Source organism: Mobula hypostoma, chromosome 3, assembly GCF_963921235.1.
Source record: "Mobula hypostoma chromosome 3, sMobHyp1.1, whole genome shotgun sequence".
Classification (NCBI taxonomy): Eukaryota; Metazoa; Chordata; class Chondrichthyes; order Myliobatiformes; family Myliobatidae; genus Mobula; species Mobula hypostoma.
In genome coordinates this window covers 214,436,700-214,451,606 of record NC_086099.1, presented here as the reverse complement: position 1 = coordinate 214,451,606, position 14,907 = coordinate 214,436,700, and the positions used below count along the sequence as shown (strand labels likewise).

General features: G+C 40.2%; 1 protein-coding gene across 10 annotated transcripts in view; it reads right to left on the bottom strand.

The window, feature by feature from the left end:
• The window catches only part of kmt2ca (lysine (K)-specific methyltransferase 2Ca), a 491,834-nt gene that overhangs the window by 72,100 nt on the left and 404,827 nt on the right, over positions 1-14,907 (bottom strand). For all 10 annotated transcript variants that reach the window (XM_063044443.1, XM_063044442.1, XM_063044440.1 and 7 more), the window contains 5 exons: positions 11,486-11,559; positions 10,721-10,903; positions 4,589-6,637; positions 2,922-3,256; positions 685-2,525 (listed from right to left, as the gene is read on the bottom strand). In XM_063044443.1, coding sequence (XP_062900513.1) covers positions 685-2,525; positions 2,922-3,256; positions 4,589-6,637; positions 10,721-10,903; positions 11,486-11,559 — 4,482 coding nt within the window. The remainder of the gene's footprint in view (positions 1-684; positions 2,526-2,921; positions 3,257-4,588; positions 6,638-10,720; positions 10,904-11,485; positions 11,560-14,907) is intronic.

The window sequence follows — 14,907 nt, the reverse complement described above, 5'->3', positions numbered from 1 at the left end:
TGTGGCCTCTGAAGGTAAGTAATGTTGAAGCCGAGCCCCTCATCTCAAATAAAAGACTTTACCAATATACAAATAAAAGTCCTCACAGATAACATCAACCCCAATATTTTCAGGTTCAAGGATATGCCAATGTATTCAGTTTCCAAACAGACTATTCCATTCAGCTCATTTAGTTTTCCTCAGCTAATCTAGTGTAATTCACTGCGTGAATCACGCAAAACATTTAAGTCTCTTATATTTGTTCTGGTTTTAAATCCTTCCTGCTCTGCAAATGTAAATTACAAATCTTAACATAGAACCTCAGATAAATGCTACCTTCTGTTCTCAACTAGAATAATTTAATTGCATGGGTAAATAATTGGGTTAAAGCTCCAGGTCAGTTAAAATTACAAAGGAGATTTACAAGAGTGATTCTAGATTTGCTGAATTAAAAATGTGTCGATTGAGTGAACAGAGAGTTTATTCTCCATCTAGAACAGAAGGCTCAAGAGTTTAAAATCATAGAGTTTACCATTCTGTACATAAAAGCCTCCTTTAGACTTTCCCCAGCAGCCAAACAAGAATGATCAGATCATTGCGTATATACTCAATATTGAAGGATCAATGCAAAATTGTTAAACATACCTATTACTTTCCAATTTGGATTACGACAAAAATAGAACAATATTTTTTGCTTTAACTCACCAACGTTAGGAAAGAAGGAATCAGTAGATCGATGTCGTATCATCGCCTGCATTTGTCGCTGCTGTTGCTGTTCCTGCCTTTCTTGCTCCAAGAGGTCCTGTAAAAGAAGGGGTTGCTCTTCCAAAAGAAGGGGCCTCTCACGTTGACCCTGAGAGCCCACTGTCTGAGGAAGCATAAGTTGCTGTGTGTTTGCCTGATTACTAGGTCCTGGCTGATTGGTTAGTGCCACATTTTGACTCGGAGTTTGCCCTGTTGGATAATTCTGGTTGGGTGGTTGAACTTGAAAAAAGGTCTGATTTCCAGAAGGTCCTTGTGAAAAACTACGTTTTAACCTTTGCCCCATTTGCAAGTTTGTATTTATTGGGTTCTCAGTCATCTGCCCTGGAGAAACTGCCGTCTTCGGAGACTGTGGGACACCTGCTTCTGGATGTGGCTGGGGTGATGGCACAACTTTGGAAGGTGAGCTCAAAGATGCAAATCCAGAATTAGCTGGCTTCTCAGGTAACAAATTTGAAAGGACTGGAATAGAATGGTTCATATGACGTGAATTGCTTCCTAGCGAGATGGAAGTTGGGGTAGAAGACTGAGAGTCACTGAAACTGGAGTTAGCTCCCATTAATTCTTGATTACCATCAACTTTTTCTTCTTCCTTTGTGATTTCCAGTTCACCACCAATACAAGAGTCAGAAGCTGGAGCACTATCTGTTATTGTATCTTTTGCCTCAGACTCAGCTGTACTTGTGCTGTAAGGAACATCATGATTTCCATCACCGGTAACAGTTTCTGATTTTAGGGAACTCTTTGATTCATTAGGACTACTAGCAGTGGATCCTTCAGATGGCAATGCGGCTTCTTCTTTTGCAGGGAAACTACCAGGCTGATCTCCTGCTTTGGCTTCTTCATCACCTTTTGCTTCTTCTTTACGCTTATGCTCATCTAGTTTAACATCTATTGGATCATTCAGCTCCAGTTCTTCATTAAACATATCCTTCTTGTCACCCAGATCAAGCTCAGGATCTGTGTAAGCAATGAGGTCAAACTCCCCTGATTTTAATAGATCATCCAAATGCGGGTCATTTGTTTCTATATTGTCTAAATTATCTAAATCAGGATCACCTTTCCCATCTACTGGATCCAAATTTAAATTTTCCAAGTCTTCATCATCCAAGTCTTTAACTTCTAGATCTCTCACTCCATCAAGGTCCTTAACATCAAGATCTTTCACTGAAGGATCATCAGCATCAAGTTTCTCCACCATACCCTCTCCATGTGCAGATGAACTGGTGGATAATGAGACAGCTGATGAAAAGGCCTGACTAGGAGGAGGATTGCTTAAGGAACGTGAAAGGGGTACCACTGGATGGTTTATATGCATTGGCTGCTGTTGATGTTGATTAAGCTGATCCATGTTATTACAATTTTCCATTTGATTACGTATATTTTGCTGGTTTGACATGGAGTCTAATGATTTTGGTCCTTGACTTGATGGGAAGGCACCCTGTCCAGGCATAACCTCTCCAGGTCTTTGTGACTGGATGGTTGGATCTAAGCCACTAGCTGATGGGAAAGGAAGCCGTGGCCCACTCTCTGGCACTCTGTGTCGAAGTTCAATGAATGGTTGACCCAAGATATTGTGCTGCTGCATTTGCATTCCCTGAGGAGGAAAGTGTTGTGGAATAATTACTCCATTGTTCACCTGTGGATTGTTTAAAGACCTGGTAAAGTCCACAGACAACGATCTCCTTAGCTGTTGTCGAAGACCTGGACCATGCATATGATGCTGCCCAAGAAAGTGTTCCTGACTTGCAAATGGTCTCTGTCCATTTCCTGGAAAAGAATACCTAGAACAAAGGAAGAGATTTGATATAAAATAACATTTCACTCAGCGAATGCATAAGTCTGTTTCTGTGTATTTACTTAAGACAAATACCTCGAGACAAATGTTGATAACTACTAAGATAGCAATATTGTAGGAATAACACCAAAATACAGTACATTTCTGCAATTATATGTAATGACATTGATCCAACTGCAGCAAGCTCTAGATTATGGAATCCCATACGTCAACAGTAATTTCTGAAATGATTCAGATCAAGTTGATCTTCAAAATTCCATATTAATGTAACAGTTGTTTTATGGGAACTAACTGATATGCAATCAAATTAACTCATAATGTACCTAAGCTTCTAGATAAAAAGAAAATTAATTGATATAAAACTTGTTAGAGGGAAAAGTACCTTGGACCATGGGGTCTCATGACCATCCTAGTGGCATCTCCAGAAAACTGAGGTCTGTTAAATTGACCATCAGTTAAGAGACGTCGCCTTGGTTCAGTTGTAAAAGGGTCTGAGAATCTTTGACCTGCTTGAGCTGCAAGTGGAATTCTCACAATGCCAGGGTATGGTGGAGGTGGCCTTCCAAATAATTCACTGGGACTCTTTTGATCTTCCTGTGGCCAGTGCCTAAGTGGTGCTGCTGCAGATGTCATTGCTTGTTCTTGCAGGCCCTTTTCCTGTCGAACTGCGTTCTTCTGCTGTTGCTGTCGGAGAATCAATTCCCGTAATCTGAGTCTCTGTAACAAATTATAATGGTCCTTACTCACAACCACTAAACACAATGCTTTAATTCTTCTTTGACAAAGAACAAATATATAACTTGTGGTTAATGACCACAAAATTATTATAAATTATGTAAAACAGCTCAAGCAAAGATATACAAGGAATAAATTCACCATCATGTTGGGAACTGAATTTTAAAGTCAAATGTTTTTCAAATATCAAATTAGAATTAAATTTCTTAATAGGAGTTTTAAGGCAACATAGCAATAAGACCTAGACAGACATATACCAAAAGATTTCTAAAGCCTTATGGTTTCTAGGATTATTGAACCAACGGGAATAGATGAGGCATTATGGCATGAGAAATTTTGTTTTCGTGAAGCATGTTGCAGGGTTTTTTTTCGCACTAAGTGCTGCATTAATATTCTATTAATCTTTCTGGCTACAAAATACAGGATTCCACATAACACTTTCAAGAATAAAGTTCTACACATTTGGCAAAACTGCTTTCCTGTATCTTCACAAATAGTTATATTGCATCTTTATTGAATTCATAAAGGTTGTTAAAAATAGCTTCAACAACTGCACTGCCACCAAAGGTGGACAAGTAATTGTCATTAGAAACGTAACCACATTTTCAAATCATGGTTGTACTTCAGAAAGCACTGGCATATGCTATTGGTCTAACTATAAATGCATCATTTGGAAATGTTTCCAGATTACATGGATTCACTGTGGCTGCAATGCAATCATTCTTTTTATTTACTTGTTCATTTTGTTTCTTTGTTTATTGAGATACAGCACAGAATAGGCCTTCAAGCTTGCTGCCCAGCAATCCCGGATTTAATCTGAGCCTAACTACAGTACAATTTACAGTGATCAATTAAGCTTTCAACTTGGTACATCTTTGGACTGTCAGAGGAAACCAGAGCACCTAGAGGAAACCCACACAGTCATGGGGAGAACGTACAAAGAAAGTCTTTACTGGCAGTGGCGGGAATTGAACATAGGTAGCCTTCTTGTAAAGCATTGTGCTGTGCCTGCCATATAATTAATAATCTTATGTTTTAAATGGCATTTTCCCCAGTTATGTTTCTGTTTTAAAAAATTCTTACAAAACCAAGTGCTAAATCAGGGGGATGGCCTTTCCTAGTGATTTTATACTGTACACTAACCCAGGTTCCTAAAACAGGGACCGATGGAAAACAAACTTACTTTGGTTTTCTTCCATTTCACCTGTATTCTCCACACGAACTGAAGTATTTGTCCTTCAATTTTATTAAAGCATCATCACTACATAATTAATCACCAACTCAAACTAAATCAATATGAGGCATCCTTTTTACCTGTCTTTGTTTCTCTTCAGTGTCCACATGACCTGTGCTTGTGTTATTTTGAGTTTCAGATGCCAGCACTGATTGGACTTGATCTTGTGTTGGAGGCACACTATGAAACTGCTGCACCTGTGAATTTATGGGCGACTCTGTGGAACTGCTGAAATTTAGGCTATCCGATGGAGCTCCTTGTTGGTTACCAACATCATGTTCAATTCTTCCCTGCACAAACGTCTCATTGGCTTGAGATCTTGGGGTTCTTGGTGGTTGATCATATGGGTCATGCACCATATGTCCAAATGTATCTCCAGTTGGCCTCAGTGATGCTGGATGGGGTGGAAAAGGATCATCAGACATTCCAGCTTGTCTGGAATTCTGAGGAGTTCGACCACGTGGATCAGCAGGTCGTACAAATGTATCCTGCACATTTGGAGCTCTATTATTTTGTGGTTGCAAGAATAGATCCTGATTTGCCAACAAACTTGGTCTGGTCATTGCTTGCCGGTCACAAGACTCTGTGTTAATGGGTCTTGGAGACTGTGGAGGTTGTGAAAAGGCATCAGTAACAATGGGTCTTGGGGTTGCAGGAGGTTGCACATACGGATCAGAATACCGCTGACCAATTGGTGATTGTACAAAACGATCTCCGGCTCCGGGTCTCGGAGTTCCAGGTGGCTGGGCGTATGAATCTGCTTGCTGTGTAGGTGGTCTTGGAGTATGTGGTTGCTGTGTGTATGGATCAACTGGAGCCGGCCTGGGGGTTAAAGGTGGCTGTGCATAAGGATCAGTTGCAGGCCGAGGGGTTCCAGGAGGCTGTGCATAAGGATCTGCCGCAGGATGAGGTGTTCCAGGAGGCTGTGCATAAGGATCAGCAGCAGGGCGAGGAGTTCCAGCAGGCTGTGTGTAAGGTTCCTGAGGAGAACATCTCGACCGTGATCCTGGCTGAACGAATATATCACCCTGGGTTTGCCGAGGAATTCTCTGACTGTGTGGATATGGCTCAGGGCGAGGTGTATGCGGCTGCTGTGCATATGGATCCACCGCCTGGGACTGAGGCTGCACTGGGTTTTGTGGAAAGTTATCTAAAGGTCTAGGGGTTAAAGCTGTTTTCTCATATGGATCTACAGGTATACGTCTTGGAGTTTGAGGCACTGATGCATAAGGATCTTGTGGTGACTGAAGTGGTAACATTGGTGTCTTAAACAAGTGACCACTTCCACTTTCTTTACCTGCAGGACTTGATGCCAGCTGAGATCGTGCATAAGGATCATGAGTTGCCATTCGGTTATTTGGCATCTGCATTCTTGGAAACACATCAGGCCTGAGAGCAGGTTTCGCAAATGGATCAGTTGCAATTGGTACATTTCCTAAGGAATCAGGGTTCACTTGTGGTCTTGGTAATCCTAATGGCTTTGAAAAATGATCTGTTGATGTGGTCATGACAGGTCGAGGAGTATCAGGTGCTTTTGCATAAGGATCATTGGTGGCTGAAGCTGGAGAACCGAAGGATTCATTTGCTAATGAAGATCTACTTTTCTCGATCTGTTCAGTAGCCGGGGATGGCCTGGAACCACTTTGGGGAACAGCACAAGAATCTAAAGAAGACGCCGAATTTCTCCGAGCAACTGGTGGTGGTCTTGGTGTTCCAACCATTTTTGCATATGGGTCCCAAGGGGATGAAGGCCTGGATCCATTTGCAGTTGAAGAAAACATTTGTGCTGATTGTGGCTGTGATGTCTGAGGTTGCGTGAATGGATCCTGCAAAGGGGTCCTGGTTGGGGTGGGAGGAGGAGCCTGAGGCCTTAAGAAGACATCATCTGATGACATGGTTGCAGAAGTGCCAGGCACCTGAGGTCTTGTAAATCCTTCTTTGGGCAACTGTTGGAGAGGAGACAAGTGCCCATTGTCCTGTTCACCTACTTTAGGACTGTTGGAGTCATCCCCACCAGTTGATTGCTGAGAGCCAAATTGTTGCTGTTGTTGCTGCTGTTCATGTTTCACCTGTTCCAGTTTCTGTGTAGCTTCAATCTTGGCTTGCTGCTTACTCTTCTGGCGCATTTGCTGTTTTGGTACAATGTGAAATATAAATTGAACAATGCATGATTAAGGTGGAATTGTAACACAAACTTTAAAATTGCATCTTTCCATATTTCTTAACTCTGAACAGGATGCAAAATGATGTTGTCTGGATTGAGGAACTTTAGTTATAAGGATTGTGTACAGTCTGGGCTTGTTTTTCCTGAAGCAAATGAGGTTGAGTGGAGATCTGGTAGAAGTACACAGCACTGTGCAAAAGTCTTAGGTACACATATATAGCTAGGGTGCCCAGGAATTTTTCACAGTACTGTACTCATCAAGGTGGAGCGGAGAGTGAGTTTGTAAATCTCGCAGGAACAAAGGATGTTAGGAACAGCAAGGGTGGAATGCCGCAGGGGTTGGTGAATCTTTTTCCTATGGTAAAAGTATCAAAAGCAAGATGGCACAGATTTAAGAGAAAGGAGTTTTAAAGCAAATCCTAAGGAGATGTTATTTTTACACAGTGAACAGCTGATATCTGGACATACTGCTGGAGGTGGTGGTGGAATCAGATAGAAATCATTGTATAGGATGCAGGGAAGGAAAGAGACAATGCATATAGGATTAGTGTAAAATGGGCAAAACTATCCAGATGGACATAGTACACAAAGGACCTATTTCTCTGTTGATTGACCCTATGAAAAACACTACAATGTCTAGAAAACTTAATGTTGAAGCATCAAAAGCTAAAGGCTAGAAATCCCACATATTGCATATATTTGTTGAATTATTTCTAATTCATGCAGCTTTTTATAACTTCATTTTCATATTTTATTACAAAATTTTCCTATGACCTTTTATACCAAAACAAATCATTCATTTTAAAAACCTAATACCCAATCAGTAATTACTATTTAAGTACACGCACAAGTGCTTCACTTTTTGTTTAAAGTCTATAACAAATCCATGGCCATCTTTCAAAGCTATCAGAGACAGAGTAGAAAAACAATTATACTGGATTTCAAATAACTTCTCAGCTTTTTTTTTGCCAGCAAGAATAAGTTGGCAAATACCTGCATGGTTCAGATGGTGAAAGAATTTTCACAAATTGCTCTTTAAGGAAGCCTATTAAAATGTCACTGGCAGCAAAAATATGCAAAACAATCTATCCAAGTATGCTTTTATTAATAATGATATCCAAGTTTTCCAGCTGGAAACGTGCAATGTGTTATTTTTTGATATTTTAAAAATACAAGGATAAAAATAAATATTATCTAGTGGTAGGAAATATTATTATATTACAAGTAGCAAAGAAATATTATCTAAAGGGGGTTTCTACCAACATATTGTTCCAATGGTCAAAATATAGAGCCATGCAGCACATGAACAAGTGCTTTGGTCTAATATGTCCTGAACAACCATCAAGTGCCTATCTACACTAATCCCACATTTTTTTCAAATTTCCTTTTGCATTACCCTAACAACTCCAACCCCCAATAGGCTTCAGCCAACTTTTTATTTTGTTTTTATTTTTATTTAGCGATACAGCACCTTAACAGGCCCTTCCGGCCCAACGAGCCTGTGCCACCCAATTACACCCATGTGGCCAATAAACATACTAAGCCAACCATCTTTGGATTGTGGGAGGAAACCACAGCATCCGGAAGAAACCCACATGGTCATGGGGAGAACATACAAACTGCTTGCAGACAGTGTTGGGAACTGAAATTCGATCAGTGACCACTGGTACTGTAAAGTGTTGTACTTTACACCCCCCAAGCACGCTAGTCAATTAGCTACATCAGGGGTGATTCATCTAACCAGCACCTTGTAGGAGACATGTGGGAGGAAAAAGGGAACCCACCAAGTCACAGGGAGAACATACAATCTCTACACACAGTGCAAAGGTTAGAATTAAACACAGAATCAAAGCCAGAGCCATGAATTAGCAGACCAAAGCCCATTTGTTTCAGATTTAACTTTATCTATTGGACTGATCCATTCTACAAACCCACTATCTTTCCCATCTTCATTGGAGGCCAACCTTTCAAGGGCTTTAATTTAATATTTTATATTACGAATAAGTCACTCCAATGCCTCTTACTTCTTCCTACACTCCAACTGCCTTGACGCTTCCAGTTCTCTAGCACCAACTCTTAAAATGTGAAACCTCTTTAAAACCTGATTTATCAGAACTTCAGGTATCCCTTCCTCTCTTAAGGAAATCTGGAAGTCGAACCTGACCAGAGGGCTTAAAAAGAGGATCCATCCTCACGTACGGATGCGAGACGTGGACACTCACCAAGACTATGCGAAAGTCTCTAGATGGTTGCTATACATGAATGCTCTGGATGGCTCTTGACATGAGTTGGCAACAGCACATGACGAACGTCGAGCTCTATAACAACCAACCGATGCTCTAGCGGGGCACTGTCTACACCACCCCGAGCTACCTGCCAGCCTAGTCATCGTATGGGAGCCCAAGCATGGGAGGATGAACCCTGGGCGCCCTCCCAAGACTATGGTCAACACGCTCCTAGAAGGCAGCGGCGCGGCTAATGTAGATGAACTGAACACACTGATGAGGGAGAGGGAGAAGTGGAGAGTCCGACCTCGTGCCCGACGCCAGCCCCCTAGGCATGAGTCGACGTAGTAGTAGTAGTTCCTCTCTTTTAGATCAAAATACATTTTCTTTATCATGGGTACTATAAAGCACTTGGGGACGTTTCTTGATGGGAAAGGTGCTTTGCAAATAAACATTGCTGCAATTATATATTGAATTGCCATTCATTTTAATTGATGGATTCCTACATTGCTTTATCAGCAGGCTGACAAATAGAGTTCCTACAATGCAAATTTATTGCCCAACCATCCACGCCATTTATCCCTATGCTGTTCTATTGCATCTGAAATTCTAGAGATGCTGCTGGACCTGCTGAATTCCTCCAGCATTGTGTGTGTGTTCTCCCCAAGCTAATATGTATAAAGCTTAGTGTTGAACACAGAATTTCTGATTTTTGCAGGCAGAATACCTCTTTCCTCACAAAGATACTTATCTACCCTCTTCTGTAAAAACATTAGCTATGCCTTTATTTAGGGTCAGGTGAGTAATTGAACATGAAACATAGAAAACCTACAGCACAATACAGGCCCTTCTGCCCACAATGCTGTGCCAAACATGTACTTATTTAGAAATTACCTGAGGTTACCCATAGCCCTCTGTTTTTCTAAGCTCCATGTACCTATCCGGGAGTCTCTTAAAAGACCCTCTCATATCTGCCTCCACCACCGTTGCCAGCAGCCCATTCTAGTTCTCATCACTCTCTGTGTAAAAAACTTACCCCGACATCTCCTCTGTACCTACTTCCAAGCACCTTAAAACTGTGCCCTCTTGAGTTAGCCATTTCAGCCCTGGGAAAAAGCCTCTGACTATCCACACGATCAATGCCTCTCATCATCTTATACACCCCTATCAGGTCACCTCTCATCCTCCATTGCTCCAAGGAGAAAACGACAAGTTGACTCAACTTATTTTCATAAGGCATGCTCCCCAATCCAGGCAACAGCCTTGTAAATCTCCTCTGCACCTTTTCTATAGCTTCCACATCCTTCCTGTAGTGAGGTGACCAGAATTGAACACAGTAATCCAAGTGGGGTCTGACTAGCGTCCTATATAGCTGTAACATTACTTCTCGGTCACGAAAGAATTTATTTTCTTTCTAATAAAATAGAAAATGTTTATGCATCCAATTTTATGACAAATTAGAAATAAATAGTTGTTTAGTTGATATTAACGCAGAACAGTTTGTGTTATGGAATTCCATGGCTGTTCTCAATGATACTTCATGGCTAACTGCAAGATGTCGTAACATTAGGTGTTTCATTTCTAAGAGTGAATGAATCTTAATATGAGAACAAATCTCTGGAATTTAACTTGAATTAATTTTCTAATTAATTACTATCACCCCAAGTCATACATGCTAGGTTAATATTGTTCTTTAAAATAAAATGTTCACCACATGCATTAAAATTCTGTGCACAATTTAGTCATAGTTTATGGATGGTTAAGATGATCTATGAAAGTGAGCTTGATAAATAATCACTGGGGATTCCTAAGTACACAATTACCTGTCTAAGCTTCCATTCCTGCTCATGCTCTGATTCCTTTTGCTTCATTTGATCCTTAAATGGCAAGTCAATGTCAGGGCGAGATACAGAGTCAATGCACTCCTGTTGCTGTCTTCGCAAAGATTCGCTGGTCATTTGAACCTTGTTTATACGCAGTGCTGCCCGATTGTCTCTTGCCTTTTGCTGCAAAATGTGTAACAATTAACTTTCAATTTACAAATTAAAATTATTTGAGAATGCAATTTTGAGAAGACAGGTCATTTGGCAAAAAAAACCCAGAACTCTTGTGGAAAAAAATTCAACCCTCCAAAGACCAGAAGCCAGTTTTACTTCTGCAACCAGGCAAGGCATACAATTTGTAAAACACATTTTAATATTTAAGCAGAGGGCTACTATTAAATGGAGTTTTTTTAAATGCAGAGAATACATAATTAAAGATCGATTGGAATTATCAAATAAAAAATGAAATGCTATCTTTCTAAAGTTCCAAATCATAGAATTGAAATGTTTGGGGTCAAAAAAGGATGGCTGGTAGTGTTTTGCTTTCAGTTACAATTGAATAACGCAGTAAAAAAATGTAAAATGATTCATTTCTTTCAACATCACATCATCGCTTTTTGAAAAAGGTAAATCTAATACACTAATCTAATACACTGACTGAAATTCTTATCATAATCAAACAGTGAAGTTAAACAAAACAGTGGGTGTTTTTCATATAATCATAATTTTCAGGATATGAAGTCATGCCCAATAAATAATGCCTACCACATAAGGGCCTCTCTCTTGAGAGCTTGCCTTTCTCCACAATTTAGCAATTTGTTTAACTCTGGTAGACCAATCTGAAACAAAAAGATATTGTCCAAATTAGGAGTTGCAAATACTTAGGAAGCAATGTTAGTCATTGAAATATGAGTTTGCACAGAATAGATAATTTTTACAAAATCTATTAAAGCTTTTGAGTTACTGAAATAGTTTAAACTAGATGTCATAACTTTGAACAAGATGGATATTTAAATCTCACTTAGCCTGACAGTTGGAGATTCAGCATCTGCTAAATCTTACCTTGGGTCACCAGCATAAGTTCAATTCCGCAGTCTCATTTGATACATTATGGTGCTTACCAGAATGAACTTAAGACATAATACAATGCAAAAACAATCAGCAAATTGACTGCTACATTTTTTCAGCACCTGGAGCTGACATACAAAATTGAGAAATGTATTTCAAGGCTGGCTAAGTCAGAGGCAATAATAAAAGCAAGCTTTCTGTTATTTAACAATAAGGATTTTCACACTAAGTACGTATAAAATGCAGGAAATGAATCGTAAAACCCCGCAGACTCTGGACATCTGAAATAAAAAAATACTAGAAACACTCAGCAGGTTAAACAGCGTCTGTAGAGAGAGAAGCAGTATTAATGCTTCGGATCAATGACAACTCTAAACTTCTGATGAACAAGAGAGGGAGAAGAGGATATTTATGAAGATCTTGCTTAGGACCGGAAAATTGCAGCCAAAAGGGGTAAAAAAGTGGGTTAGCTAGAGTCGTTTTCTGTAGAGTAAAGGAGGCACATAAGATGATGATGCTGACACAGAATAATAGAAAGGACCCTCTGAAGGGTGAAATACTATTGGACAGAGATTTAAAGTAACTGATGGAAGGATCAAAGGGAAGATGAAAAAATATACTCAGAGTGTGGTGTTGTCTGGAACTTCACCCCACACCTCGACCCCTGAAAGGGTGGTAGAGGCATAAACCCTGAAAAATATTTAAGCTGCACTTGGATGCCTATTTGATGAGCTGTGACCTACAGAGGTATGAATCAAGTGTTAGAGGGTGGGATACAGCTGGCAACCTCCTTTTTGATCTGCATGGACATGAGCCAAATGGCCTCTGTTTGTGTCATAAACTTGATAGGACTGCATGAATGCCAAGAAACATTGCTTTTCTCTGCTGATACTACTTAGGCTGTGGCATATCTAGGACCAGAAAAAAAAAGGATAGAGAGTGTTAGTTGTGGTTCTTCAATCCCATTTGCTCATATTAGATTCTTACACCCTTTTAAATGTGTTTTTAAAGTGGCTGCATAAACGTTTCTTAAGCATTGTAATTATAACTAATTCCACCACCTTCTCTGATCCAAGTTCCAGACATCAATGTATCTTGGTGTAATAGAAACTCTACCACCAAATTTCCTTTCAAACTCTTTCCTCTTATCTTCAGTCGATGTCCTCTTGTTCTTGACACCCTAGCACGGGGAAAAGATGCTGCCTATTGACCGAATAATTTTATATAGCTCAGTCAGGTCAGCATCCTTTGCTCTAGGGAAAACTAACCCAGCCTATCCAACTACTCTCCTTAACTAAATTTCTCCAATCCATGCAGTATCCCAGTGAATCTCCTCTGCATTCTCTCCAGCACAACCACATTGTACCTGCAGTGTGGTGTGCAGAACTGCACACAATATTATAAAGTGCAGACTCTAAGCAGTTTGTAAACTTGCAACACAACATTCCAACTTTTATATTCTATATCCTGACATAAGAAGGCAAGCATGCCCATGTTCTTCACCAATCTACATGATGACACTTGCAGAGAACTATGGACTTGAATCACAAGGCCGCTCTGTTAATCAACATTCCTTAATATCCTATCATTTACTGAACATGAAGTTCAAGTTCAGTTTATAGTCATCCAACCATACGCATGCATAGTACCAAACTAAACAACGTTCCTCCGGACTAAGTGCATATAACTTATACATATAACACATATAGTAATATTACCAGTAGTGAATTAACTAATAATAAGGTACATATAGAAGTTTAAAAGTAACCTATATAAGGCTACTGGTGCTTTATGCACGATGAGACCTGAGTGGTGGCTGGGAGTTCAATAGTCTTATGGCCTGGGGGAAGAAGCTGTTTCCCATTTTAACAGTTCTTGTCTTGATGCTACGGTACCTCGTGCATGATGGTAGAGGGTCAAAGAGATTGATGGATGGATGGCAGGAGTCATTGACAATGCTTAGGGTCCTGTGTATGCAGCACTCCTGATAAATATCTCTAATGGTTGGAAGATAGACTGCGATGATCCTGTCAGAAGATCTTGCAATCCTTTGTAGGCACTTGTGGTCAGATGCCTTGCAATTGAAAGTGTTCTGACCAGTTGCATCACCATTTGGTAAAGACCAGATGGTGATGTAGCTGGTCAGGACACATTCAATGGTACTCCTGTAAAAATACGTCAGAATGGGCTCACTCACCCCAATCACCTTAGGAAGTAGAGACACTGTTGCACTTCCTCGACCAAAGGGGTGGTGTTGAGGGACAGGGTAAGATTATCCATATGTGCACTCCCAGAAACTTGGTGTTTCTAACTCTCTCCATGGAGGAGCTGTGTGTGTGCAGTGACGAGTGGTCAGCCTGCATCTTTCTAAAGTCCACAATCATCTCTTTGGTCTTGTCTACATTGAGACTCAAGCTCTACACCGTGAGACTTCGCTGCACTTGTCAGGATTTAATTTCACGTGCCATTGATCTGTCCAACTTTCCATCTAATATAAATAGCACTACAGCCTTAGACAAACTCTCTCACCATCCAAATCCACCAATGTTCATGTCATCATGGCTAAATGGGACTGACTGGTGGGTGCTGCGATGGCAACATAAACAGTTTGATGGCTGCATGTCTTAGAAAATACGCAGTGGGAAAATAGCCCAAGATTTGCTGAAGTGCAAAACATCGCAAAGAAATTGCCATATCTATCTTAAAGTGCTGATCTGGGGGATTACCATTGATAACACCATGTCAAATTAGGAAAACTGATTGGGAGGCTTAATAGAGAATGTGGACTGTGACATCTGTCCAGAATGGGCACAATTCTCAATTCATGGTCATAAGTTCTTTAAGGAGAGAGAGGATCAGGTAGATGTTATGGCTGATATTGGAACAAGTGAGATCCAAAGAATTCTAATCCTTTCAAATACTTATTTTCCAAGACATCACCTCCTACCTCCCCAAATCAAAAAAAGTTCAGTGAAAAAGTTATACCTGAAAAGGTTTGCAAATACATTTTTAAGGAACAAAGATATGACTGGTAGATTAGTTTTGCTGATTAGGCAAATAGTTATGGGATTAGTAAAAATAGAAATTTTGAAATCTCCTCTATACAGGCAATAAACACG